Below are 27,683 nucleotides of genomic sequence, written 5' to 3' on the forward strand. Positions count from 1 at the left end.
CCGTCTAAATTTGCATTTTGAGAATTTCAAGACTTCAAAAATAGTTCAAAAGTTTAACTTCAGCAAGTTAGCATCCCTCATAATTTTGTGATTTTTTTTTTTTTTCCTCAGGACCATTAAATTATGTCAGCTCATTTATCTTGATGAGCGTCAGAAGGCTGTTAGCATGGGTTTTGAGGATTGCCATATGTTTTAATTTTTTTTTTTTTTTAACACAGGGACGATGAGCACGCACTCATCCTTCAGTACTGCCAGACGCTCGGAGGCGAAGGCTCGCCCCGCAGCCAGCCTCAGAGCCCCGTGCAGATCCTTCAGGCCGTGGAGAGGGAGGAGCGCGGCGAGCTGGAGCGGGTCATCCATCGCCTGGAGGAAGAGCAAAGGTATCGTCGACCACACCGTCTGCCTCCACTTTGAGAATCTCCGCTCACTGGAGACGGTTTGAATCCCAGGAGCCTCCAGAGGGAGTACGAGCAGCTGAAGGAGCAGCAGCGAGGGGGCCCCGGCGGAAGCCCGTGGGAGCCGCAGAGCCCCATGTCGGCGGCTCATCCCGACGAAGCCGACCTCCTGGCCGAGGCGAAGCTTTTGCGGCAGCACAAGGGCCGCCTGGAGGCCCGCATGCACATCCTGGAGGACCACAACAAGCAGCTGGAGTCGCAGCTCCATCGTCTCAGGCAACTGCTGCACCAGGTGAGCACACAAACAAGCCTATCCGAGATTGGTGAAGTTTTTCAGAAGAGACACAATTAAACAGTGTATTGATTTAAGTTTAGGCTTATTGTTATTTCCCTTGACGACTTATGGAGAAAAATTAAAAATCCTCGCAATTTTCAGGCTGAGCAGCCTCATGGAACAGAGTTGAGTGTCACTCCAAAAGTGAGCCCGATGTCTTCAACTCTGGCTCATGTGAGCCGGCCAATTTCTCCTGTACTCGCGCAAGAGTACCCAAATCCGGATATTATTATAACTATTAGCTTCACACGTGCTGCGGTCTAATCCGAGCGAGCTTCGACCATAGCTAATGCAAGAGGAGCCTTTGGATTTGTTTTCAACATGTTCGCGCCTCTGGTGAAAAAGAAGAAGAAGAAGAGAGGATATTGGCCAAATTGATTTGGCTTTGAATGCCAAAGGGAATCTGGGATGGGGCTCTAAATGTCACCGGCTATAAATTGCTTGTTTGCACCATCTGGAAAGCTGTCCACAGTCATCCGGATGACACACTTAGCTCTTATTGTTGTCGTGCAAGCCATAAAAAGTGAATATTATCATTCCTTCGTCACCGTGCATGCTCCAGTGGTGTCATTGTTATTAGACGGCCAGTTTGTGAGAGGAAACAAAATTGAGAAGTCCAGCCCTGGCGTGAGTAGTTCCACTAAAAAGCAGGAAATCTGCCACTTTGGTCTGAAACGGCCATTTTAGGGTCAGTTTGATATTTCCTTCTGCTTAGTCATGCGCCTGTCTTACAGATTTGTCCTGATTGTAAACGCATTTAAACTCCAGTCTGCCTTGAGATAAAAAACTTTAGAGTACCATTCCTCCAAAGAGGCATTACGCTGTTTAAGGTCACTCCCAGTTCAAGCTGTCAAACTAAACATAAAATAAGGGGAATTACACTTTTTTAAAAAAAATTATCTTGCCCTTGAAAAATACCCCATCTATAAAAAAAATAAACTAGGAAAAAAAACCCTAACAAAGTTGTGATGAAAACTAATTTAAAAAAATAATCACAAAAGTCGAAACAAATTAAAAAATAATTGCAATGAAAAAACTGAATGAACCATTTGCCGCTCTGATGAGAGGACTTGAGACTTTCATTATTAATCCCCCACAGCCACTTTTCCGTCGCACCCTGACATTTGGTAGGCATGATTGTCATTACTAGAACCATGCACCTATTATCCGAGCCGCTTATCCTCACGAGAACCCCATTTAAAAAAGTCTCAAAATTCCCCCTCACACAAAAACAATGAAAGTCTGCCATTTAGGGATCAATTTGGCTTGTACGCGGGGTCCTTCAAAAGTGAACTTGCCCTCGCGATTCGGTGCAAGGGCTCATTCGATTGACTTTTTTGGTGTTGTTTTCCCCTTTCAGCCGGCGGTGGACTTGAGGGTCAATGGACTTTCATCTTCTCCCGCCGCGCAAGATGGAGAACCACTTCCCGAGAACTCAGGTGAAACACTCGGCAGCGAACACCCATGATCAAGGGGCCGCTTTTCTTCTCTCCAGTTGAAATGGAATTCCAACTCCATGCATGCGTGTATGTATTCAGATGAGCTGCTGGAGCCTCACAACAGCAGCTCTGATCTGGCTGATGTCATGGAGCAGATTAACAACTCCTTCCCTGCATGCAGTCGTAAGTTTCCCCTCAAAATTCTCCTCCTCATCCTACTCCTCGTCTTCTTACCGCGTGGTAGCGTCAATCCATCATCCTCAGCAAGACTGCCGGTCAGCACCTGTCATCCGTGTTTAATAGAAAATCAAAAGGCAAAACGAAATACAAACTAACTGAGAATGGGGGTGAGGGGAGGGGATGAATTCTCACAATCCTGATTGAGAGTGACATTGCGGTCAACCCAAATGCAGCCACTATGTCACATCATTTGAAATACTCAATACTCACCCATTCAACTCGAATGATTTAAAAGTCACAAGTTACGATTCCAGCATAGTTAGCCAAAATATTGTTTGCTGCACTCTGTAAGCGTGTAATGCGTCTCCAATGAAATTCAAACTGTCGGAAATGCTGCTGCAACTTTATGATCGGCCGCTAAACCTACTTAATGGATGATTGCATGCAGTAAAAACATATTGCTCGCATAAAAAATATATATTCTGAGTTATAGCATCAAAATGACATTCTGCAGAAGTTCTAACATTTATTTGGTTTGTTTTTTGTTTTTGGCCCGCAGCAACAAGCCACTCGTCCAGACCACAGGTGAGGTGACGGGTTTGGAGTTTGCATGTTGTCCCTGTCCATGCCTGCGTGGGTTTTCTCTGGGTACTCCGGGTTCCTCCCGCATTCCAAAAAACATGCCCGGAGCACTCTAAATTGTCTCTAGGTGTGATTGTAAGCGCAAATGGTTGTTCGTCTGTATGCCCTGCGATTGGTTGGCAACCATTTCTGGGTGTGACGTCACATATGTTCTGAAACTGTCAGACTTTGCTAATCATGTCTTCAAATCGAATCAAAATGCTATCAATCAAAAATAGAATCCACAGCAACTCCAGGAAGTGAATAGTGAAGGAAATGTGGATTCGGGGCGGTCGTTCCAAACCCATCTTAACATCCACAGTAGAGAGAAAAGTGTTTTTATAATAGCTCTACACCTCCAACGGAAAATATGTTTCAACTTATTTTTTAAATAATTCCTCATCGAGGTCCAAACGATGCAGTTTTGAATTGGATGAATTGTTCGGCCTTGATACTTGATGTCATTGGTCTTGCATTGCAGGTGTTGTGACCATATTACATGACCCACAAAGAAGCCTCCCCACCCCGGGACCAGACAGCTTAACCACTTCATCAATCCTTGTCGTCCTTGTCTACTATGCAAAGTGCAGAACGTCTCCAACTGTACGTCATATCCGCTTTTAGCCCTCAATATGGGCCCCAACCTTTGTATTATGAAAACCACCCCTTTTGATGCGGTTCACTCGGAAACGATTTGTTACTTTTCCTTTCTCATTCTTCTGGGCTTTGATCCTCTCAAACTCACTTTTGGGAGTGGACACACTTGCTCATTCAAAAGCTTGTGTGAGGACCTTCAAAGTTAATTTGTTTTGCAGAGTTACTTTTAAAATACAAAGGAGTATTAGGGCCATACTGATACAGAAGAAAAAAAAGATACCGGTACCACCAGAATTAAGTTAAAATATCACAAACATAAAGTCGGAATTTTGTGAGGATAAGATGTTTAGATTTTATGAAAGTATATTATTATTTTTTAAACAATATTTCAACTTTTTTTCTTGCAACTTTTTGACTACAAGATTACAACTAATTTATTCCGTTGTGTTTTTATTTTTAACAAATATCTTACTGTCTTGAGATACATGTTTAATTTGTTCCGTGACTACTCTCGTAACTCAAAACTATTTTATGTCAAATCATCGTTGCCGTCGAAATGACTGGAAATGACATAAAATGGTTCCAGCTTCCCTCCCAAAAACAGCAAAGACTAGTGTGCTTGATCATTTTGAGCTTTATTAAAATAGATAGCAACTCATCCTGATGTACATGACTTGGCCACTGGGTGGCAGTGCATTTCAGCCACACGGACAAACGAAGAGTCTGGAAGTGATTCAGCATTAAACTAGCGGAAGTAGTGCAGTTGTTTCAAATGGACAATGTGTAATTCTCTTAGTTTGATGTTTAGCTTGACAGCCGGTGCGAATTGCGTTCACCGTCACCGAATGACTTCCTGTATCGCAAAAGTTGTACGTCGTGCCGTGTGTATCTCAAGGCGCCACTGCGTCCCCGATTTAGTTGTTTAACATTGCGACTTCTTGTTACTCGCCGACTTTGACATTTCTTTGCCTTGTCACAATTTTTTTCTGCCCCACCACCCACACCCCCAACACTCTAGCGATCATCAATACACTGAGAGACTTCATTGCAAACTATGTTTGTGCCTAAATGGTTTGTCAGTCCACGTGCGGATGCCGGGTGAGTGTGTCCAAAGAGACATTTGGACAATTACATTCGTTGAAAGACGGTGTAGATTTTTTAAGGGGGCGATTGAAGAGGGGGGAGTCTTTTGGGTAAAAAATGATCAATCAAGAGGAAAGCCATGATTGCCTTTGCTACCTCAGCCTCATTCGGACACACGTTTGTTGCGACTCACTGTATCCGCAGACACTGCATTGAGGATAGCACGTTGTTATTTTTTGTTTGTTTTGGAGAGATTCAAGTCACTGTTACTGTAACCACAGTTTGGTCCTGCTGAAGCGTGTGCGTTCTTCCTTTGGTTTTGTGGCGCTATTAATGTTACGGTGTGTCATGTACGACTTGTGAGACAAACACTACTATAATCTCCTCCCTCCCGTTTGCAGATTGTAGTTCCATATGGGTGATTATTTTACCAGATACTTTACAATGGCAAAACTGTGGTTAAAACCCCCCACCCGACCCCTTTCCTGGTATGTAAAATAGATGGACCACACTATGTGTAAAATGGCAACATTGTTTTATTTCCAAATAAAAATTTTATAACAACGCGTTTGCGCCTTTTGATGGATTTCTTCTGTCAAGTGATGATTTTTCTTGCCTCGTAACGCATGCTGTTATTGTTTGCAATGACAGAATTCATCATTATTGCTCACTCGTGGCCATTAATTAATACGCTGTCTGAAATTGTTGTAATATTACACATTCCTTGTAGAGAAAATAATAATTTAACAAAATTTGAGAAACAATGGCAAAAATAACATCCTTTTATTTATAAGGTAATAAGTTCCTGGTTCTGTTGCCCTTCACTAAGAGCAACGTGGATGAATGGACACAGGTCTTGGCTTGTATGGCATCTGCTGGTCCCATAAAGGGCCATGACTGGTCATTTGTCAGGTCAAACCTGAAGTTCTTGGCTGGAGACGCTGGAGGTGAAGTTATTTATTTGCTGCCCTTCATGCAGCGGCATCGGTTTTGCTGGCGCGGTCCATCCGACAGCTGTTCCCATACGAGCCCAAGGTTTTTTTTTAGCACGCTGGCCGTGTTGGTGGTGTGGAGGATAACCTGGCACAAGGTGAAGGATGCAGATGTTGAGTAAGGAGGCAGCCACAAAAGAACGATTCATTAAATGCCAAATGTACTCTCTACTTACGGTAAGTCCTTGGAAAACGATGCATGTCAATTCTGAATATAAATCAGTACACCTTGCCAGAACATTGTATCCTTGTGAACATAAAAGAAAAATGATTGTGCTGAACATATTTTCGTCACATTTTTATAGTGTGTACACCCTGACATTGCCAACTACTGTAGCGGGTGTGCTCTTATACACTTTATTATATTGCAGCAAAGAAAAAAAAAGTATGTTCTTTGATCTTTCAAGGTTTCAGTGTACTGTATTGTGATTTTTGACGAAGGAATCTACCCACTGAATGATTAGTCTTTTCTTTCATCGCTCACACACAAACGTTTGTTTCTACCTCATTCTGTGTTTTATTAATCAACAGCAGAATATGCGTTACATTTTATTTTGGACGAAATAAAACAAGTGTGGTCAGACTGACGCTTTACAAGTGCAGTCAACGAACTACAAAAATGGCTGAAGAACTACAAGAGACCGGAAAGACGTACCGCACAGCTGCTGCTTGAATTTACGTGGCAGGTGGAACCAATCAAAAGTAAATACAGTAACGGACACCGGAACGTTTGTCTTGTTTTGAACCCTTGCTTCGAACATTTGAAAGCAACTACAAACATCGAGGGGGAAAAAAAGGTAAAACGCCAAGATTGGAAACTTGTGTGTGTGTGTGTTAGCACGAGCGCTCGTTTAGCCACTGGCTGTTTTCATAGTTAAACTATAATTATAACAAATATGTGATTTGACATTTCATACTTTTAAACGGATACTAAAAGGAAATTTAAGCTAACACACCCACTCGTAAGCTGCTAAAAGCTGGGGGAAATAAAGTCATGGTACACGCATATCAATAATCGGGTCAGGTTTGAGTATACAGTATCGTCACGTGTTGGAAAGTTTGCCAGCATCCTGAAATTGATTGACGTCGCAAGTTCCACTGCACTTGCACACTCCAAGTTCCTGACCTCGCTATTTTTCATATTTTATCACAGCACGCGGCTCCATAAAATTCGTTCATAAACGGCATGTAACATTTCAATTGTTAAAACAAACTCAGATAGCGTGTATTATTCCTCTCGTTGAATGATGCCGGGTTTAGGGCCAAGCGCTAATGAAAGCAGACAAAGTCAAATTGTTGTGTCTGAGCTGGGAGCTACTGGAGGTGCGCGGGGGAATCATTCAGCATCCTGCACTTTCATTACCGCGCAGACCTTTTGCTCGCAGCAGCTTCTCGGGCCGTTGCGCGTCCAATCTCACCATCCAAAGCGCTTGTAAATACAAAAGAGCGGGCTTTAATTAACACGCGTCAAATTTTTTCGTTGACCCGAAGGGGCATGGGGGCGGGGGTTGCCGAAATATATTCGGGGGAAATATGAAGTACACTTTTGTTGTTCTGCAGCCTGGATGAAATTGATATTGACCGCGCAGCGGCAGCCTGAGAGTGATTGCCATTCCATTTACTTGCTGATGTATGCAAGCCGTTCGCCTGCATGTGTTTCAAGATTTGCTATTCATGAGAAACCCTCAGCTGGAGGCGAAACAACATTGCCCGTACGTCCCTCTCGTGCTCGTCGATGCCGCCAAACAATCGATCTATTAATTTTCCATACCATGTTCGCCGATGTATCGCCATTCTTCATTCGTGCCCCGACCATATCACCAATTTTAAGTATTTTTTTTAATTGGGTTTTACAGTAAATAAACAAGTTTCAATTGAGACTATTGTGCTTTTGGTGTAGTACCACGTTTTGCCACAACAAGAGTGGCAGCACTGAGCTCCACCGGAAGAGAGGCACGTAATTAACTCATTCACTGCTATTGTCGTTTATCTTGTCTATTGGAATCCAACCGTTTACTGCCAGTGGCAAATATATTTATGGGGGGTGGGGGGGGGGGGTACCGTGTGGGGATGAGATGGGGACTAAAACAGCCTAGAAATAGATAATAAAAAATGATTACTGCATTGGAAAAAAAATGTTTGGTTTTGTTTTACCTCCCAGGAACTTTCTGCTGTTGCCGAACCACGAATATGCGAGGGGCTGCTGTCGAGTTTTATAGCAGGTAGGTTTCACTTAGCGTGTCTGTGAAATTCAGGTTTATAACCCACTGCAAAGACAATCAGACGCCACTATTTTTATGCAGTGACAAATGCTCGCGACAGAAGAAACGAGCCTTGGAATCCCACAATATCAACACATGCATATGAACTTATAAAAGCACACCCGAGATACGTTGTGACATTTATTGACACTAAAAGCTGCGATTCCGAGGCCTCTGCACAGACGTACGCTCCGGGAAATGTCCCAAAAGAGCGACGCGTCACAGATCCGAGCTGGCGCTCGGTGGCTGCCTATTGTTCATGTCACAACACACGCTTGGCTTTGGGAGCTAATATACACACACACACACAAAGGGCCATGGTTTCTCAAAAGGCTGTGTGTTAAACTATTGATCATGAATGGACATCAAATGGAACCATTTTGTTACTCGACTTGAATTGAGTCCAAATCAGAGTTCTAATCATTTTGGATTGGCATCACCTTAACACCCCCCCCCCCCCCACACACACACACACACACATCCTGGTTGAAAGGTAGGACAAAATGAATACAGGACAAATAACAAAAGGACACAGGAATCAGGCGCAGGCTTTGGTAAATAAATATACCAAATATCAGTGCGGCTTCCTCAGTCGGCCCCCCCCCCCCCCCCCAGTGTGACCGAGAATGAAAACACACAAAGGTGACACCAAGTACAAGTTTTCAATCTGTGTAAGGAGCTCTCCAATTTATCTCATGTCTGGCATCAGCGCATTACATATTGTTGTTGTTATCCTGCTCTGTTCCTCTCTCAGGGAAATGCGGCGCCTGGATCCAGGTGTTTGTGTACTTTTGTGCGTGTGTGTAACACGTGCACAGCATCGCCAAGGGCTGCAAAATGGAAATACCGCCGAGCTCCATTTTATATCTGACCTGCTTAAATCAGGAGAAAACTGCTTTTTGCAATGACTTGAAGAGCCCGCAAAGTGAATTTATGGTTTTTGTTTCTGAAATCCATGACTGAGAACTATGTCGTAATCAATTGAGGAACAATCGCATTTAACTGTTCTTCCCCATTTTAGTTTTCCTGGTGTTTTTTTGGCACAAGAGCACGACAAAAGTTGTGGAAAAAAAACATTCAAAATCAATACAAATAAAAAAGGGCTTACTTTTGAAACCAAAAACAAACCGAAACTACATCTTAAGTCTCGTACAAAGTCCCACAAGGCCTCCGCAGAGACGAATCGAGTGCCCTTTTCGTTGACTCTCCCGAGATTACATGTCTGGCTTGTCATTCTTCGGCTAGTGAGGATGAATCCTTTCCATCAGTGGAATAGGGGAATGAGATCTTCAGACGGCATCACGAAACGCGTGAAACGTCTTGAACTTTGGCTTACACGCCTTGAATAAATCCCTCGCTAAGGCAGTTGGCCGATACCGTTCTATGGCAACCGAGATCGGTCAAGTGAGATACTCTCCGGCTGTTCATCATCGCCGCTGTCGACCTTTCGAATCGAGAGGGGAGCAAGTTGGAACACTTGCATTTATTTTTTATTTTTGCTCAAACTGCCGACAATTAAAAAAAAAAAATAATAATTATAAAACCAGTTGTCAGAGCAAATTTTTAGGTCACGCCTGGAGAAAGCCTCAGGCGTTGATCGCCTTCCCAGTCCAACTTTCTTCCATTGAAGAGGGCCAAAATCCATCATTACTTACTGCCCGCAAGCGTCTTCGTTAAAACTCCTTTTGGCTGGTTTGCCCGGTGAACAATCCGCTGACTTTTTAATTCCTAAAAAACCCCACAAATGTTTGAGGATTTTCAACAATGTTATCGTGACGACGCAGACGCGGGAGACTGGCATTGCTAAGGATGCTTTTCACCATTTATATGCTTCGAGAATGTCGAGGAAATCTTATCTTCAGTCTTTTCGTATTAAAAACGACAAGAGAATTTGACTCGAATGTCCTCGCAGTCACTGCGGCACTTTTTAATTCCTTGACGTCTCGTTCAAAAAACTGATACACGACACATGTTTACTCTTACAAATAACGATCAGATTTCTGTTTGTAACCTTTCATGGCGCAAAGAACGATAAGGGACCCAGACGAACTAATTTTGTTCATATTGCGACTCAGGGTTAAGGTCAGGTATTCGTTAATATTTGTGGGCAACTGTGGGCACGTGATGCCCTTTCAGATTGTTTGCGATGAAGGGCTCTGAAAATAAATGTGACTTGACTCTTGTGAAAAGTTGATCTAATGCAGTGGTCACCAACATGGTGCCCGCGGGCACCAGGTAGCCCGTGAAGACCACTTGAGTAGCCCGCCAGTGCCTGGACATTGTGATTTGCTAGTAGAAATTATGATTTAAAAATGCAAACATTGGCAGTACTGTGAGACATTTCGAAACACGATCAAAGTCTGATAATTTAAATCATCAAGTATTAAAAATAACCCATCCTCATATTATTGAAGGTATTTTGGACAAATATGTTATTTCAGACGTGTATCAATTTGGTAGCCCTTCACACAATCGGTACACATGAAGTTGCTCTCACCCTCAAAAATGTTGGTGACACCTGATCTAATGAGTTCTCTTCACAAATCGGCACTGATTTATGCAAGGGCATGTCTCAATTTGGACTGTGCACGTTTTTAATTCCAGTCTCGACATTTTTATCTCCTACAATTGAAAAGATGGGAGCTTAAAAAAAACAAACAAGAATTATAAAGTAGCCTACCGACTCCAAAGTTAATATCAGTAAAGTGCCACGCAGAGATAATTGGATGGTGTGAAATGAAATCCGGACCAGGGCTACTTTTTTAATGATCAATTATGTGTCGTTTTCTGTCAGTGTCAACGAGGCCACGACAGGTCAGCCGATAATAAGACACGATCGGGCGCTTTGCTCGAAGCGTCGTCTGACATCTTTACCGTGAGCATGCCCGAGCGTCCCTCAAACCGCTCGCAGCCATTAGCCAAACCAAATTGGCTTCTAAATGCCATTTGTGGCACACTTGATGACATTTTCAGGAGTAGACTTTTTAAATGCAACCCAGCATGACGTACGTATTAGTTGCTGACGCAAATTCAACATCAGAGACATAGAAGTTTTTTCTTTTTTTTAAACTTTTTGTTTTTAACTCTTTCAAGGACAGTGGTTCATACAGTGGACAGCCTATCACAGGGGTGTCAAACTCATTTTTTGTTGTGGGCCATATTTTAATTACCATTTCCGTTCGAGGGCCTTTGTGACACATCAAAAATTCAATAATGGTTTCTTCAACTATTTTTTTAAGTTACTGCAATGAGAGGTTTGTTCGCAAGAAAAAGCTGACAATATGTCTCTTATTTATTACATGATGAGAATTTTAAATTTTGGTCGAGATTTTGCTAAGCATCATGGAAGTTGACATATTTGAGTCGCCTTCGCGGGCCACATAAAATGATGTGGCGGGCCAGATCTGGCCCCAAGCCTTGAGTTTGACACCGTGGCCTATCATGTTGGCATGTTACATGTTATTGTTTTTGGTACATGAAAGGCTCACGAGAATTCAGAGCAGAATCATTTCGATATGGCAGCTCTCATTTTTTTCTCGTTTTTTTTCCCCCTTCCTGACTTTCTTTCCTTTACTCACTCGGCATCGCTTTTCAAAACCTTCTATCCGCTTTTGTTTTTTTGCAAATATATCTGTCGACTAAAATGAAAAAAATAAAAACCTAGCGCCAATCTGCTGTCAAAGACGACTTCCAACCAACTGAACTTTGAAAAAGAGATTCCAAAATGAAATATATGAACTCACTCTGATGGGGGAGGGGGGGGGGATTAATAAAAAAATCCCAAACTAGTCTCTGATCTAGTATCTTCAATCTGCTCAGGCCGGCAGCGTAGAAACGGCGCAGTGACTCTTGGCACCGTGAATGAGCGCAGTTCATTAAGAAGGTTGAGGTGGGTGGGTGGGGGTGGGGGGTTCCATAACTGCCCGAATGAGCAGTGTCCTGAAGCACCACCGCCTAGCCCGACATGAGCCAGCTCCTTTCAAAGGAGGCTCCGATATCAGGAAAAAGCAGAGAGCGGAGGCCATTGACAAAAGCCAGCATTGACACCCCCTTTTTTTTTCTCCCCGGCTGCTGGTGTGGAAAGTAAAAAGAATCCGCCGTGATGCGTTGCATGGAAATGAGCGGAGGCGCATACGGTGAAGGACATCCTCAAAAAGGATTTGGGAGGACGTCAGTGTCACGACTCACTAGTTTTGAACGGCGAATGGTGCTATTGGGAGGGAAATCTAAGCACTCGGGAAGATCTTACATCGACATGACATCTTTCATCCATCCATCCGTTACGTGTGCCGCTAATCCTCGCGGTGGGTGGGGGGTGAGGGGGCTCCGAATGTAGTTTTCATCTTGGAAATGCTGCAAAAAAAAAAAAAAAACAACCATCGCCAGGCTCTATTTTATAAATTGGTTCATTTTGAAAGTGGAGTGATTCCGTTTGTCGAGTGGGATGCGATGTAGTCCGGCTCGGTTCGAGAGGGCGATGAGTTTTTCGTCATTGTTTCACAACATAAATCACACATGGCAGAACTGTAAAAGTGTCACGATCGCTTCCCAAACGAACGAGCCAAAAATCGACACGTATCTCGATATACGTTAGGCTGCAATGATGTAGTTTGATTTGATGTAGTCTCATAACCCCCCCAACCCCCCTGAGCCCCCAAGTGGTCTTCTTCAACACCTAATAGCCCACAAGTCCGCGTTAACTACATTAACGACAAAAAAACCCCCACAAATATATTACTCCTCAAAATGGTTCAGGCGACATTTTTTTACGAGGTGCCCAGTCAATGATTCCCGGTCATAAAATTTCGACTGCAAGAATAATTATGAGTCAAGCATGGTGGCCTCCGTCAAAATGAGAATTGCACCAGGAAGGCTCATTCTTAATATTCAACAGCACAACCACAACAGTTCTTGGAAAATAATCACACTTGGGACTAATTTCCTCTCCGGCAGGCATATAATGTGATTTATTTTTTTTCCCTTATCGACGTTTTTCTTTCTCCCACCAGGCTTGCGTGAACATGATTGGCTATTACCGGCATATGCTCGTAAGGACGCGACTCCACCACGGCGCTGATGGGATTCGCAAGCGTCTGTTTTCGCGTGCGCCGACATTTTGGGTGAGTCAATGAAAACGTCACGAGGCATTCTATTAATATGAAGTTCAATTCCGGTTGGTCGCTCAATGAGGAGCGTTATCTTCACTGAAAAGTACTTTTTTTTCTTTCTCAATTTTATTCTGTCAAGTGGTTGCAAACTCTTTTCACTGCGGCATCCCAACAGTGACACCTTTTTTTTTTTGTTTTTTTTGGAACAACAACTGGTTGTAAAATGATCTGACAAGGTCTTGGAGTTGTTTTATTGCGTGCGTAGCCCCAACCTTTCAGTCTCCATGTCATCATGTCAGCACCAGCCAGACAAACAATAAAATAAGCGAGACGCTCCGGCCATCACACTCTCGAGGGTCTTAAAATCCCAATGCCACAAAGGGAGAAAAAAAATATAGTCACCCCCCACCCCCATCCCCAGCACCTCCACCCCCTCCCTGTCCACTGTCAATTTGCCAGTCAAGTGAAACAATGGAGTCACTCCAGATGAGATGGGTTTTGTGTTCAGGGGCAAATTGCAAAACTGCCATGCCAAGGTTCATTAAAAAAAAGGAATAAACGAAAATCCGCGACGTAGCGTCCAATTAACATGAACAGATAAAAAAAATAAAAAAATACAATACAATACAATCCACTGTATGCAGTCACTCCATTTTTCTTTTTCATCTTTTGGGCCCCATTGAGTACACTGCAGATTTTCAATGATTAATTTGTCTTTGAGTATTGCTGCATCGTTTGTATGTTGAATGTTTTTTAAATGAAATTCTACTCTACTAGGCAGGCCGGCGTTTGAGTCGTTATTGCCTCGAGCTCACATTGCAGAGGTCGCGGGTTCGATTCCGGCTGCGGCCTCCCCTGTGTGGCGTTTGCGTGTCCTCCCCGTGCCAGCGTAGGGTTTTCTCCGGGTACTCCAAATGGCACGGCTTGGTTTGCTCATCAGTCTCTCCGCTACGAGACGAACCGAGCCGTAATCAGCCGTGGAAAATCAAAGCGCTCTCCTTTTCATTTCCTCCCCGCAATCAGAAAGCCACGTTGTCTCTGCCGCTAAACATAACATTCAATCAGAGGCAGGTTTTTTTTTCCGCGGTGACCACGCTGGTTGATCCCGCTTCACGAGCAGCGCAAACGGATCAAACTAATCAGACCGGCGTCAGCACGACACGTTTTGGCCCTGACGAAATCATAATTTGCGTTTCGCGGCGTGGGAAGGCGATGAAATTGACACGCCGTATTGTACCCGCGCGGCGTCTAATATAAGCAATATCCTAAGCCGTGATGTAACGCAGATTCATTGTTTCGCGTCCGCATTTTTCAATTTCCTTCCCTATTCAATCCTGTTATATGGATTTGGATGACAGTAATTTTCCCCCCGCACCATTTCAATGAGGTGCCGTTGGTTCATCTGAAGATTAAATTTAACATTTGAAACCCAGAGGAACCCGCACGATTGCCCTGAGATGATTGTCGTTCTTCAAATATGTAAATGTGACGTTTTTTTTTTTTTTTTTTAATCGCACGGCTACAATAGTTGGGAAAGAAATCGTCTCTGGACAGGTTTTAAACTTTAAAAAGGCTGCCTCAGGTGGCATGAAAAAAATAAAACCACACTTGGAGTTATGCTGCATTGCAGAAAAGCGGCATGACCCCCCGACAAGGAAAAATGCCATCTTTCTTATTCCACTCAAATCCGTTCCCCAAGTGTGCACTGTTCAAACTTGTTTTTTTTAATTCCACTGGTACCATCACGCTTATCTTTTAATTAATAAGCAGAGTCACTACCCAAATTGACTGCCTATTATTCTTCGATACCAGAGTGTTTCAAGTACGTTTGGTGAATTGGATTCAACTCACGACATTGCCCGTGGGGGGCGTTTTCTGAAGACTCTTTATGAAAGGAAGCGCTGTGGTCTCGTCATTAACTTCGTATTAGAACTTGTGAACGCTGACGCACCTGTTGTTGTTCCCACGGTGACGATGAAAAGGATGACAACATTGCGTCGAGGTTTTGACATGACTTCACATTCCCGCGCATCCGTCAAGATGGATGACAATGTTGAGTCTGAGCTTCAATCTAAATGCGTTGACAAATCCGCATGAGCTGATCACGTCTTCCTTCGGGCTAACTAGGACCCGATGGCGTATTTATTTTATTTTTTATTTTTTCCCGGAGATTGCACATGAATCGACAGTGCAAAAAGGCGTCCGTGTTTGCCGTCTTTCATCTTTGTCCCTCCCGCCCCCTCTCCGAGTGTGTAACTGCTCACCCCTCCCCCTCTGCTTGCCGAGGGCGACCAAGTGAGTATCGTTTTTATCGTTTCTTTGCCGGAGAAAGATTTATTGTGGGACTAAACCTTGATATTTTTATGGCGCCAAGTCAAGTCTGATTTTAGGTTGGAATCGGATGAAAAGTTCAAGGAATGTGAGCATTGCTAGCTTCGCGCAAGCTAATTCAGTATCGGGTGTTCATGTGTGAGGACCCCAATGCAGGGATGACTGGCAGAAATGCAGTATGTTCTCAAAAAAGATATATATCTTTCAAAAATAGAACAAGAAGGCAAACGGGACATGTGGAATCATGATGCATTGTAACAAATCGAAATCGGGAATGGAAAAGCTAAGTTTGAGCGTAGCGTCCGTGGAAAATACACAATTTACTGTGGCCGGCGAAGCGCGGTACGGCGCACATTTCCCAATTCTCTCGCCATGAAGACGCCAAATTGAATCGAGGGCAGATACGGAATAATGAGGCGCCGCCGAGGCGTTTGGTCAATGAAGCATCGAGCCGTCTATCGGCTGCTCTCCAACCAACGGGGGAGAAGATAACTCGTGTGGGAGTGGAAGTTGGAAGCATACTGAGCGAGGGGATAAGAGGATGCAGCGGGATGGCGGAATAGGGGCCCATTGTCAGGCAGGCGGCGAGCAAAATGAGCTGCGCAATTTGGAAAGTGGGACGACAATAAGAGTCACGCTGCAGTTAAAGCCGATGCAAACCGCCAAAAACTCAGTCGGAGCGGAAAGTGCAACTTCGAAATAAGCTAGGAATTTTCCACGTTCAAGTTTTGTAGCTTTTTCATGCTTCTCTGAAAAAATACAAATTGTGAACCAATAATTAATTCATCAAATAATAAGGATAGGTTCCCAAAAATAATGTGTAACATTGTCCTTGACTACGACAGTACTGTACTTGGACTTTTTTTTTTTTTCTCACCCCTCGTATTTTCATAAAATCGTTCAAGACGACCTTTTCCGAAGTGATGCTCTTACTTTCCGACTTGCTCCTGTCGCCATGACGTGCTGCAGGCTGTTATTTGCCGCATATTATCCATTTGTGTTCATATTGTATTTAATTGAAAGATGTTTGTTGTTTTTTTTTTCTCTCTTCTTCTTTCTACATACATTCTTGCTGCTGGAGGCTGTAAATTTCCCCATTGTGGGACAAATAAAGGATATCTTATCTTATCTTATCATGCCACTCAGAATGTGACATGAAATTACTCGCAATTCCCCCATGCCCTCTCATCAACTCCACCAAAGAAATGTGTGTGTGTGTGTGTGTGTAGGTGTGTGTGTGTGTCTACCGCCCTCTGCGAAGGACTGAAAAAGAGATAAGTTATCTTCTCAGGTGAAAAAGGAAGGGAACGTTCTTTCGGATGCTTCATTGGCAAAGTCATGATGGACAAGCCTCGCATTGAGCGGTTTTGACAGCGGAGAGAAAATGTTGAGGTGTCACCAACACCGTCGCGCCTCTTAAAAATGTCTGGTGACTTAACTGAATATCACATTTGGGACATTTGACATCCGAGTTGCCCGGAGGTACTCGGCAATCATGCGAAGAGTCAGCTGAGGTGTATTAAGCAGAGCAAGGTGTTCTCTACTAGCTTAAATGCGATCAAACAACCGAAATTCTGATCTTTGTTGACATGAAACTACTTCTTCTGCCTTCTTGCCATACCGCACTAAATATCTTGCAATTTCGGCTGCGTTAAGTGAAAGCGAGAACGAAGCGCAGAGTCCGATGAATTGTTTGTGCTAGCATGCTAAGTGCTAAATGACATCAGTTGATTTGAACAATCGATTGACAATAAATGCGTTGGCGAAATGTATTTTGAATATTGCTTGTGCTTTGAGGTCACCCGTTTTTGCATAAACAAAGAAGACATTCACAGCAACTGCAAAAAAAGTGACTCGGTGACTGCAGTCGTCATAGGATACATAATGTACGAAGGACACATGATATACGGCTGCGCGTATTAATATATTGTATGTCTACGTGTTGCTGCACCCTCTGTCTTTAAGTATCCGTTGTACACAACTACAGTATATACCGGTAAGCTATTTCTTAGCCTGTCTGTGTCGCTTCTCAGTTCAACTTAAAAAAAAAAAAAAGGAAAAACATTTCTCCCTCCCAGTCCTAATTTATTCACACTTTGCCACGAGCCGCTCTCGCCTCAACGTTTTCTTGCAAATTCTGTCGTCAAGTGGAAGAGCTGTTAAAAACCAGTGGCGAGCCGGTCCTCTGTGATTCATTACGTGTCGCCACCGGTGATTTATGAATGTGCCGCCTCGTTCGGGCTAATGGTAATGGCAGCCACGTGTCTGCTCATACACAGCTGTCCCATCCGTTTTGCACAGATTTGACGGGGGAAAAAATGTGAGCATTGCAGTTTCCTTTGGCGAATGTGTTTTCCATATCGTCAGAGACATCGAAATCACTATGAAGTTTCGAATAATTGTCCGGCCCATGTTTGCGCTTGTTTTATTTTTGTCAGTTGTCTTGCAGTCCTGGACGGGGCGTCTCTTTGGATCATTTAGCAACCATTGATCTGATCATTAGCACGTTAAGTGCACTGTCGGTGTTGGCATCTTGCGTGATTGATGAGTTGGTACTTTTCAATCGTGGCTTTCATTCGCTCTTCTTTGGAGCTCGTCACCTTGATTACACAATCAGACAAATAGAAAAATTAGTCAAATTCAACGGTCCAATGTTGAGTCAAAAAACTTTCACAAATATGCATGAGCTATGTCTCCCTTGGGGCTAACTCGGACCTGCTGGCACTGTTTTTCTTTCTCTCGGACAATGCACATGAATCAATTGAGTAGAAAGTCATCCGTGTTTGCAGTCGTTCGTCTTGCCCCCTCTAGCCTCCTCTTCCGTGCGTAACTGCTCGCATCTCCCCCTTCTGCTTACCAAAATAATATACATTTATATTCAAGTGAAGCGCGTGGCATAATGGATCTGTGAAAGTCATTTCCCTTTCATGCAAGTCCATGATTTAAAAAAAAAAGCATGAAAAAGGACCCCTCAGAGAAAAGTCAAAAGGGAATTATGAGGATGTGTTTATGCACAGGCAGTAAACACTTTTCAAATTTTACACAGTCTGGAGAAGATACGGAGCGGCTGCATATATTAGTGCGGTCATTATTACGGTGCCCTGAGACAAAGCCTGCATTGTAATTGAATATCATCGAGGCGCTGCCTCAAATTGTCGTTAACAATGACTGCAAATGCAAATGATGCAATCGGGTTCAACTGGCTGCTGAAGTCGGTTCACGGATCGCTGCTGCCGGACAATGGCTTCTCTTTGGCCTCTTCTTTGGTTTTTTTCTCAGAGGGTTAGTGTGATTTCAATTTGTGATTAAAAAAAAATCACAAATGCTAATCATGCGCCCCTCAATGGAGTTTTCCTTTATGTGTTAGCATTAAGCTAACATGTGCTTTCTTAGGCCAAAAGCTGCTTGGTTGTTTTTCGAAACACAATCCGTACCTCTTTTTTATTTATGTTAAGTTTGACCATTTCTTCATACAAAATAGTTGGGACACTCGGAAAATAGTTTTTGCTCATTCACTTATAGCCAATCAAGAACGCCGCCATGTTATTTGTATCCAGTCTCTCTCTCCATGTCACCGAATAATGCCTCAGATGGTGTGAAATGGCTGAGATAAGTCCCTACCTCTTAGGTGGGTTCATGTGAGGGTGTGTGTCTGCCTTCTTGCCTGGGAGCAAAGTCAAGAGTCATTGCAGGATTCTTTCTTCAGCGCGTTGCCTGCACCGAGCGATTGATACGACTCGCACTGGGAGAAAGCGCGGCGGCATGAAAAAAGCAGCGGTGATGAATATAAATCTGCGCCCGTGCGTATTGTGTGACTTGACGAGCTGGTTGAAATCAATCAGCGAATAAATAATCTGGCTACGAGTGCGCCGAGATGTAGGCTTTAAACCCGTGAAAAGAAGAGTTTACATTTTAAATGTCCAAAGATCGGTCACTCGATTTTTATTAAATACAGTATATATTTAAAAAATTCTTGCATTTCAATCACACTAAATCAACGCTCTCATTAATCAAGCGAATCGCTTCAAAATGAAACCGTGGGAACACAAAAAGCCCAAAGACGTAACTTGGACGCGCTTGAAGCGGCCACACACATAGTCGAGACTCATCTCCACACACCAAAAAGCCTTCGCTCATTTTCCATGCGATGCACGCATGCATGTATGTCCCTATTTTTAGTCCGTGCTGCCATCCATATGGATTGCACACGCGTGACTCAAACCACTCGCCCGTTCACCGCCTTCCGGAAGGCACGCATGAAAAAGTAATGAGAAGCGTCTTCGAGAAAGGCTCCATATGAGTCATTTGTGAGAAGTTCGTCATGTAACACAAAGAATGCGCTTGATCTCCATCTTCATGTTTCGGAGATGGACGAACGCAGTCGGCCAAACTTGCGAACAAAGTCTTCCCGGGCCCGCACTAAAGCCTCCTCGTCGATGTACACAACAGGCCTCCTGGCGGTCACCACGTACTGCACCTTCCTCAGGCTCCAGCCCAGCACGTACATGAGCAGGCCGCACACGGCCGCCGTCGAGCGCCCCACGCCGGCATTACAGTGGACGTATACCGTGTGACCGTTCTCGAGGAGACCGTGAAGTAGGAATACAGCCTGGGGAAGCATCCGGATGCGACCTGCGCCGGAGAACGGGAAGAATGTGTCGTTCGCGGTATCGTAGAGTCCTGACGTCATGAAATAACTTTTCTGCTCGTGTGAATTGACTTTTTTTTGGCGGGGTTGTTTTTTTTTTTAATTTTAATTTTTTTTTATTAATTTTGGAGTCCAGTTGTGGTTTGTCTAAGGTCAACCTTCTAGTTCAGGGGTGTCAAACTCATTTTAGTCGCGGGCCAATTTGGAGTTACGTCTTCCCTTGGAGGCCCGTTATGACGGTGAAACCACCAAATTATTACTTGTCCACAAAAAAGTAATAGATTACTCATTATGAAATCAGTCGTGTCAATTATAATAGTTTGTTCAATTATTGTTCAAGTGAGTGTAAACATGGCATCAAAATTATTTCAAAACCTCAACGTTATTTATTCCGCATGACAATTTGACATTTCGGGACAGATTTTTAGCAAGTTGACACACAGGATTTTCTTTCGCGAGACCACATCAAATGACCTGGCGGGCCGGATCTGGCCCCCGGGCCTTGAGTTTGACACCAGTGTTCTAGTTCATCCCAAAGGTCCGCGCCGCGCTTACCCTCGGTGCTCATGTCGGGCGTGGGGATCCACACGTACGCGAGGCCACAGCGGTTGTACAAATGCATCATGGCGTCGGGCGTCATTGCTTCGCCGAGGTTCCGTCCGCAGCCGTGGGAGTTGTTCATCACGTCCGCTTCTGTCTGGAAGTTCATTACGGCGCTGACGCCAAGGTCGTACTTCATCTTGATCGTCACGTGTTCCGGCACTCGAGGACAGCTGCCCAGCCAAAGCCTTGGGAGCACCCTGGGAGCCACAAGCAGGGAGACGATGAGTTTGAAAATGACTTTCCAAGAATAACCCGCAAGACCGAGAGTCATCGTTTATGCCGTAAATATAGCGCGGATTTCGAAGCTTTTTGTTTTTTTAATTGGGGTTTTCCAGTACACAGGAAAGTCTAAATTTAGATTTCAGCATTTCCAGTGCCAAATTCTCCTCCAGGCCCTCGTTTGTTATATTCATCCATACAGGAAAACATTTTGTGGCTTTATTTGCCAGACAAATGATTCAAAGGGTGCTCTGGTTGCCTAGTAACCTTGAGCACCCTTTTGCCCAAATGTAAAATGGTTTCAATGGACACGCGAGGATTTCTCCGGTGAGCGGCTAAGAGGAGTAAAATTGTATTAAAATGCTGTGTTTGTTAATCCCTCACAAAAATCTGTCACATTCTATTTTGCTTGGCGGTAAGATTGGCACCCTCCGGCGACCTTTCTTGGGTCACCTGGAGAAGTGCATGGCATTCTGACCAGCCACGCTAAAGTAGAAGTTGGTGGTGTGCTTCATCTCGTCCGTGTGGCCCGTCTCTTCTATCCAGTGGCCGATCGGGTGGCAATGGACGCCGTCCACCACGTTGTCCTCGTCAAAGGTGCACGTTCTGTCGTGGTGCGGCCCGTTGCCTGCGGACAATGGAAATAATATAGGGGGTTGTTGTTTAAAAAAAAAATCCTCCATAGCAAAGTTGCGAGGCATTTTTATTGAAGTTTAGAATAGTCGTGTACATGCCTAGGCATAGATCAATAAGGTAGGGGAAACCCTGTACGAGGTTATTCATTGACCAAAACGACGAGCAATTTAGTCTTAGGTATTTGCTGCCATCTTGTGGTCAAACGTTAGAATTACCCCCAATTTTCCCCCAAAAACGGTTGTTTTTTTTAATGAAAAAATACACACATTGGACGTGTAATGCAAATGTGGTATACACTATACACTATACACTTATTTTGCATGTTATACCTTCCCAAACGTAATGGCCGTCCGTTCTTCGGATGAACTTGAACCACAGCGTGTCCTTAAAAGGCTCCCGCAGCCGCACGTCGCCGAGCCACAGACACGGCTCTCGGGTCGAAACCGAGCTCCGACAGGCTCTCATCCGAACCGCTTTGGTCGGATCCCACTGACCCATTTCTTCGCGCGAGCCCAAAATAAACAACTCGACGTGCGGCGAGTCCGCAGTGAGAATGACGCCGAATCGGAATAACATGCCCGGCATGGACATGTTCTCGTTTAAAACGGAGTCGCGGTTAGGCCCGCAGCTCTTCAAATAAACTATAAATATTTTTAGAAGCGTGTTGACGGAAGTAAAGATGGGCTAAAATAAAGCAAGAAGGACCGAACAGTAGCGCCAACTATTGGTGCATTTGCAAATACAGTACACCAGTCGGGACTCCTTTTTTTTCATCGAGTGATTAATTCGCATACCACTAAAGCAGTACTCATACGGTATTTAGAAAACCTCAAGAATACTCAAAGCCAAGAGGTTCGAGCAATCCACCTTTATTTGAAACCTTTAGACCCAAAACCCATACTTTTAATGATATGACAACTCATGACACGCATGTAAAGGTCAAGAAGACTATACCGGGGGTCAGCAGGGTTTTCCTGTGACCCAATAGTGACCTCAGGCGAAAGCAGAGAAGCAGAACCGATAATATGTTGCACGCAGCTTGCAATCCGTCACAATACCACCCAATCACTCTCTATAGAAAGCCGTTTGCGCATTTATAATATTCCAGATGCAGCTATCCATGTGCAGAAACTCTTTGTCCTCATCAAAAATACATTTCAATGCACTAGTAGAACGATGGTTGATGACATGAAAATAATGCTGAATATAATTTGCGTGGACTATTCTAAGAAAAAATATCATTTGCATAATTTTGAATGCATGAATATATTTTATTATATCTCTTATTATTTTTTAATTTATATATATTATTTAATAAAATGATTATAATAATATAAATAGTTATATATAATAAAACATATCAATAATTACTGTTATTATTCTATAAATAATTATAGATATTATATATTTGTCTTTTTTGTTTTTTTATGCAGTTCAGTTTCGCTGCCCTTCTTTTTAGCTGTGTGTGTTTTCAATGCACTGCATGTTTGCACTGTAGTTGAGAGGAAACCCCATTGTGCTCATTCTTATTTAATGATACTTGCGTCAATTTGACTGGGGTCCAAATACGTGTACGGCACAACTAGCTTTGCGTTTCGGGCCTTAATGTCTGCACTAAGGCTGGACAACTCTTCTTGAAACTTCATCATCAACATCTTGACTTCAGGCTCTTGGAATTGTTCTTCAGGGTAGGAACCCAGCAGCACCTGCAAGCGTCGTAAAACAGAGAGGCATTTGAACTTGTTTCATAAACTTGAAATGTGGCCAAATTGAATTTACTTTGACAAGTTAAAAAGTATTGGCAATTTGACACACAGCAGAGAAGAGTGTGGTCTACAAAAGTGCAATGATTAAAAAAAAAAAATCAAGTACATAAATTGAGACTATGTGACAATGAGGCACTCTAAAACCGTTTTTCCGCTACATCCCACCCCAAAATAGAGTGCGACACAGCATTTGCACCTTTGCAGGAATAATCCTTAATGACACTCAACTTACAGAATCGCTGTAGTCCCGTGTCAGCACAAAAAGAACGGCTGCCGTGATGACCGTCTCGCCAATGGTTGGGAGCGTCTCCAAAAGGGTCTTCATGCTGGACTGTCCTTTGGCGGTTGGAGATGGCTTGCGCAACAGTAAGGAACCGTTGGGGGCAAATATCTGGTAGTCAAACTTTAAAAAAAAAAAAAAAAAGCAACCATTTTAGCTCATAGATTGTCATCTTAGATTGCGATTTAGTTCCAAAACTCGTCTCGAGAAGAACAAAGCTGTTGCTACATATCCCCCCCCCCCTCCCAAAAAAACCCCCCTGAAAAGTAACGGGAGCTTTCGTTTCACCTGTGGATTATTAATGGCGGCATGTTGAGCTGAAACAGTGAAGATCACCATGGTGATAAACTTGACTACTTCCTCAACAGTTTGGAACGTCTCCGGACATCCTGTCACCACAAACAAATAAATAAAAGATATCTCTATTCACATTGTCTCGGCAAATTAAATGTGGTTTAACCCTACAACATGACAAGCTGTCCAGTCGTAACCGCTGTCCCAGAAAGAGTTCATACCTGAGGATTTACTCTCTAAAAAGCATCGAGTGAATATCTCTTGGAGCCATCCTTGCAGTTCCGAGTCTTTGACCACCTCGTCGTCTGAACGATAAAAGTGACCCAACACCGCCTTCGCAAATCTGCCAAGTACAAGAAATTCACAGTCTGTTTCTTGGGCAGCTTGAATCACCGAATGAATAAATAAAGAACAACCGGTGGATGATGTCCCATATTTTAAGGCCATCATCTCTGTAGTAGAAGTCGGGGATGGACTCGAGTCCTCGATTGCGAATGTGTTCCGGGAAACACAGTGAGCTGTATGTGAGCTCGGGTTGGGCTCTCCTCATGAGCTCAATTGTGCCGTCAACTCCGAGTGAACTCTAGTCACGTTCAGGATGAGACGCACGTGTCAGACGTGAAGAAACGAGAATGCAAATAACTTGTGGGTACATTGATTAGCCAGGCAAATGACAAAATTCTTACCAATGCAAACGAGCCTTTAGGCCCCAGCAGAATTTCACGAGCTTGAGCGTTGATGTGTAGAATCCATCGAAAGTGTGAGATAAGCAACTAGGCGAAGAAGGAAGAATGCCCCCCAAATCATGTTCCAAAGAAGATGAATTTGCATTTGAGTCATAAAAGGCTACCGAGACCCTGTCACGTTGACAGAGAGAATTTCGAGCAGACCACATCGAGACTACCCAACCATGCTAAAAACACAAAACAAAACAACATATATCAGCGTGGTTTTGTTGGGGTTAAAACGGGAGCTGGCAACCCGTGGCTCCAGAGACACCTGCAGCTCTTTAGCGCCGCCCTAGTGGCTCCTTGGAGCTTTTTCGAAAATGTTTGAAAATGGAAGAATTTGGGGGAGGGAAATATATACATGCGACACACATTTCTATTTGCAGGACGGGGTGCCAGCCAAGTGGTATTTGTATTTGGTCCAGTATGGCTCTTTCGACATTTTTGGTTGCCACGCCCTGGTTTAAACCAATGTCAGCGTTACCTTGTAAATGGGATGAATTACGGGAACGTTGCGAAGAAGGCTCATAGCCCAGGACTCGGAGACAAAGTGAGTGTTCTTAAGGTGGTTGATTGCCTGGTGCATCATCATATTCACATTTTTAACGAATATCTTGGCGAGGAGCCAATCCGTCTCGGAATCACTCGGCAGGAAAATCGGGTTGTCCTCCGCGGGTTGTTGATGCACCTGCGACAAAGTTTGTAGAAAAATATTTCAAGAACCGATTTGTCAACCATTGAGTGATGCGCGCTGCCAAGTACCTGGATTGCGATCGGCATCAGTTTTTTCTCAGGGTTCAGGTACAACAAACAGAGGGGAGCAGGCACTGACAGTTTTTCCCCGTGATATTCTTTCCCGGGTATTCCACTCAGAATCTTGTGGTCACAGAGGAATATGTTCCCTTTCTGTGTGACAGGGAGAGACCTCACGTAGCAATTCGTGTTTTGGGATGGAAAGTGGTATCGTGAATGTAAGTAGCGCGTCGCAGTTACCTTCATTTCATTGTCCAGAGTGCTTCCGTTCTCCAGGAAGGGCTTCACCATTTCCTCGGTGACGGGGAAATTTGGAGGAAGTTCTGAACAGCGTTTGATCAAACAGGGGTTCACGCCGTTCAAGAACTGGTACCCGTAAAAGTCGTCGTCCTTCCAGTGGTCGCAAACGTACTCTGGAGGAATATGAAATGAAGGGAGTATGCTAACGAGTGTCGAAAGGTTGCTGTTGTTGGCGTGTCAATATCTCGGAATAGACGACAGCTTAGACGGGAGCGGCGGGGGCGGGGCTTAACCGACCTGATATTTGCGTTTTTCTGATCCAGAAGATATTTTTGACGTCTTCAATGCTTTGCCAACTTTCCTCCGATTGAAGCATCCCCTTCAGCAAGAGTTCGAAGAGCCTGAAGTGCAACGGCATTCAAATGTGACACCCGACTCCTCAGATGGAAGCACCACCAAGGTGGGACACAATGTTCCAAAAAACAAAAACAAAAAACAAACATACCCGGTATAAAAGGCCTTCTCTGCCTCAATTACTCGAGACGGTGACAAGCGGATTTCAGCGGGGACGTTGGATGTTGTGAAATTGCTGTGGTGGGGAATCTCCCCGCTGTACGAGGCCCATCTAGAAAGAGAAGCGTCGTATTTTTAACGCTTTCGGGGACAGCGGTTACTACAGCGGAACGCTCATCGGGTTCTCGGGCGACAGCTTGCATGAAAGGGTTAAACCATATTTAAAATGTCTTCTTGCTTGCATCCTTTGGCGAAGCTTACTGGAAGAGGCCCTTTTTCGACGCCAGCTCGTTTTTGCGGTGCTCAATCAGCAACGGATGGTCGTCTTCAAAAGGCTTCATTGCTGAGGGAGAGGCGGGGTGGTGGGGGGTACGTTCAATGTGTAGCAAAAACAAAGTTAATTGCTCCGATATTATTATTTGTGAATATAAACCTGACCTTTTCCTCCTCTCAATTCCACGATGTCATGATTGGAAAGCCATCGGTAACAGGGGAAAAGAAGAGTCTCTCCCTCTGGGGTGGTCACGGTGATTTTAGTGCAGAACAGATCATTTTCCGGGAAGAAGAGAAACCATGGGCGTTTCTCGACTTTCACCAGGAGAAGCTTCCCCAGAGACGAACTGGTTTTGATGGTGTAGGTCTCAGTCTAGAATTAAAGACATCCGGGGCAAAAAAAAAAAAACGAGTTGCAGAAAGTGCTTTCGGTAAATGGAAAGAAATCGGGTGTCATTGTCAATGCAAAAATATCGACGCGTGAACCCCTCACGCGTTTGCCGCCGTTCGACTCACCGTCTCGGTCATAAAGTCGCCAGCCCAGTGGTTCAATTGGCTTTTCTCGCTCTGGCCTTCGCTTCCGAGCAAGGTGATGAGTATGTGGTCAAAGGTTACGGCAAAGGACCTCCCTCCCGTCGTTACCTTCAGCTGGTACTCCGCCATGCTCACTCAGTCGTCGCTAATCTCGGAATACCGAAAACCACCGACTCAATGCGTTGAAGTCGTTTCGGCCGGGTTTCCAAGCTGGCTGCTTTTTTGATGGCAATGATCGCTTTTTAAAGCCCAGCCCCATCCGCCTTGCAAATGAGCAACGGTATGCTGAATGCGAAAATCGACTGAAAATAAAGATGCAAATATCAAGCGCCGACGTCTTCAGTAGGCAAAATGCATGCAGATGGAATGAAAAACAAAATCGAGTCACGACTTACCCGACGAAGTCCCCAGACGAGCGGCAATCTTCCACCGTGTCTCACCGCAAAAGTCTCGAAACTGTTCAACCGTCAATCAAATTCCTTTATTCTTGCTGGCAAGCATTTGGTTGTTGACCCCAAACGTTGAATATGAGGCGAGAGGGCAACATGTCGCGGCGCCATCGCCGTTGCTCTCTTCACATATTCAGCTTTTGATATCCGACACTTTAAACGGCGTTCCTATTAAGCTATTGTCCATTTGAGTATCTGACTAAAGCTTAAACAGCGACATGTCGCACAAAGTTTAGATGAGGCGGAACCGTTTTGCAGCCATTGGCTTCTTTTTGATGAACCTCCCAAGGACCTGGTTGACTGACAAATTACTTACCCAGTGTACAGTATGCGTGTCGTGACCTTTTCTATTGTATGAGTGGCAACAAGTTGCTGCCCTGGTCAACTCTTTCAGCGACAGTGGACA

The 27,683-nt window shown here is 44.1% G+C and overlaps 3 protein-coding genes and 1 long non-coding RNA gene across 12 annotated transcripts in view; 2 read left to right on the forward strand and 2 right to left on the reverse strand.

Moving 5' to 3' along the window:
- The window catches only part of utrn (utrophin), a 90,272-nt gene extending 85,059 nt beyond the window's left edge, over positions 1–5,213 (forward strand). For all 6 annotated transcript variants that reach the window (XM_052053484.1, XM_052053483.1, XM_052053486.1 and 3 more), the window contains 6 exons: positions 219–380; positions 450–687; positions 2,090–2,168; positions 2,268–2,351; positions 2,908–2,933; positions 3,451–5,213. In XM_052053484.1, the coding sequence (XP_051909444.1) occupies positions 219–380; positions 450–687; positions 2,090–2,168; positions 2,268–2,351; positions 2,908–2,933; positions 3,451–3,459 (598 nt within the window). In that variant the 3' untranslated portion in view covers positions 3,460–5,213. The remainder of the gene's footprint in view (positions 1–218; positions 381–449; positions 688–2,089; positions 2,169–2,267; positions 2,352–2,907; positions 2,934–3,450) is intronic.
- On the reverse strand, positions 5,168–22,138 carry epm2a (EPM2A glucan phosphatase, laforin). 4 transcript variants are annotated; one of them, XM_052053494.1, is made up of 6 exons: positions 21,777–22,138; positions 21,265–21,439; positions 20,545–20,789; positions 9,558–9,630; positions 5,818–5,888; positions 5,580–5,729 (listed from the first exon to the last, which is right to left on the reverse strand). In XM_052053494.1, exons 1-5 carry the CDS (start codon positions 22,036–22,038, stop codon positions 5,861–5,863), a joined length of 783 nt encoding a protein of 260 aa, XP_051909454.1. In that variant the 5' UTR covers positions 22,039–22,138; the 3' UTR covers positions 5,580–5,729; positions 5,818–5,860. The 4 variants fall into 4 exon arrangements, with proteins under 4 accessions (XP_051909452.1, XP_051909453.1, XP_051909454.1 ...); XM_052053493.1 differs by lacking the exon at positions 5,818–5,888 and having other exon boundaries at positions 5,555–5,729; XM_052053492.1 differs by lacking the exons at positions 5,818–5,888; positions 9,558–9,630 and having other exon boundaries at positions 5,168–5,729.
- LOC127592598 (uncharacterized) lies at positions 5,736–13,022 on the forward strand. Its single transcript, XR_007960155.1, has 3 exons — positions 5,736–6,438; positions 7,803–7,863; positions 12,912–13,022. It is a non-coding gene; the product is annotated as an uncharacterized LOC127592598 (long non-coding RNA).
- A 162-nt stretch (positions 22,139–22,300) lies between the features above and the next one.
- LOC127592595 (arachidonate 12-lipoxygenase, 12R-type-like) lies at positions 22,301–27,661 on the reverse strand. Its single transcript, XM_052053489.1, has 14 exons — positions 26,811–27,661; positions 26,460–26,667; positions 26,283–26,364; positions 26,014–26,133; positions 25,806–25,909; positions 25,509–25,681; positions 25,278–25,421; positions 25,000–25,203; positions 24,474–24,560; positions 24,204–24,370; positions 24,009–24,130; positions 23,782–23,882; positions 23,446–23,616; positions 22,301–23,153 (listed from the first exon to the last, which is right to left on the reverse strand). The coding sequence occupies exons 1-14, from the start codon at positions 26,955–26,957 to the stop codon at positions 22,974–22,976; spliced, it is 2,010 nt and encodes a 669-aa protein (XP_051909449.1). The 5' UTR covers positions 26,958–27,661; the 3' UTR covers positions 22,301–22,973.
- Positions 27,662–27,683: the final 22 nt, after the last annotated feature.

Source organism: Hippocampus zosterae, chromosome 19, assembly GCF_025434085.1.
Source record: "Hippocampus zosterae strain Florida chromosome 19, ASM2543408v3, whole genome shotgun sequence".
NCBI classification, from domain to species: domain Eukaryota; kingdom Metazoa; phylum Chordata; class Actinopteri; order Syngnathiformes; family Syngnathidae; genus Hippocampus; species Hippocampus zosterae.

Excerpts from the sequence above, each read along its gene's own strand:
- epm2a (XM_052053491.1), bottom strand. The coding sequence starts at position 22,038 with ATGTCCATGCCGGGCATGTTATTCCGATTCGGCGTCATTCTCACTGCG. Across the intron at positions 20,790-21,264 it reads AATGCCATGCACTTCTCCAG|GGTGCTCCCAAGGCTTTGGC; the intron begins GTGACCCAAGAA and ends TGTGGCTCCCAG. Across the intron at positions 19,974-20,544 it reads GCCCGACATGAGCACCGAGG|GTCGCATCCGGATGCTTCCC; the intron begins GTAAGCGCGGCG and ends TCTCCGGCGCAG.
- LOC127592595 (XM_052053489.1), bottom strand. The coding sequence starts at position 26,957 with ATGGCGGAGTACCAGCTGAAGGTAACGACGGGAGGGAGGTCCTTTGCC. Across the intron at positions 25,204-25,277 it reads TGATGCCGATCGCAATCCAG|GTGCATCAACAACCCGCGGA; the intron begins GTACTTGGCAGC and ends ACTTTGTCGCAG. Across the intron at positions 24,131-24,203 it reads ATATGGGACATCATCCACCG|ATTTGCGAAGGCGGTGTTGG; the intron begins GTTGTTCTTTAT and ends TGTACTTGGCAG.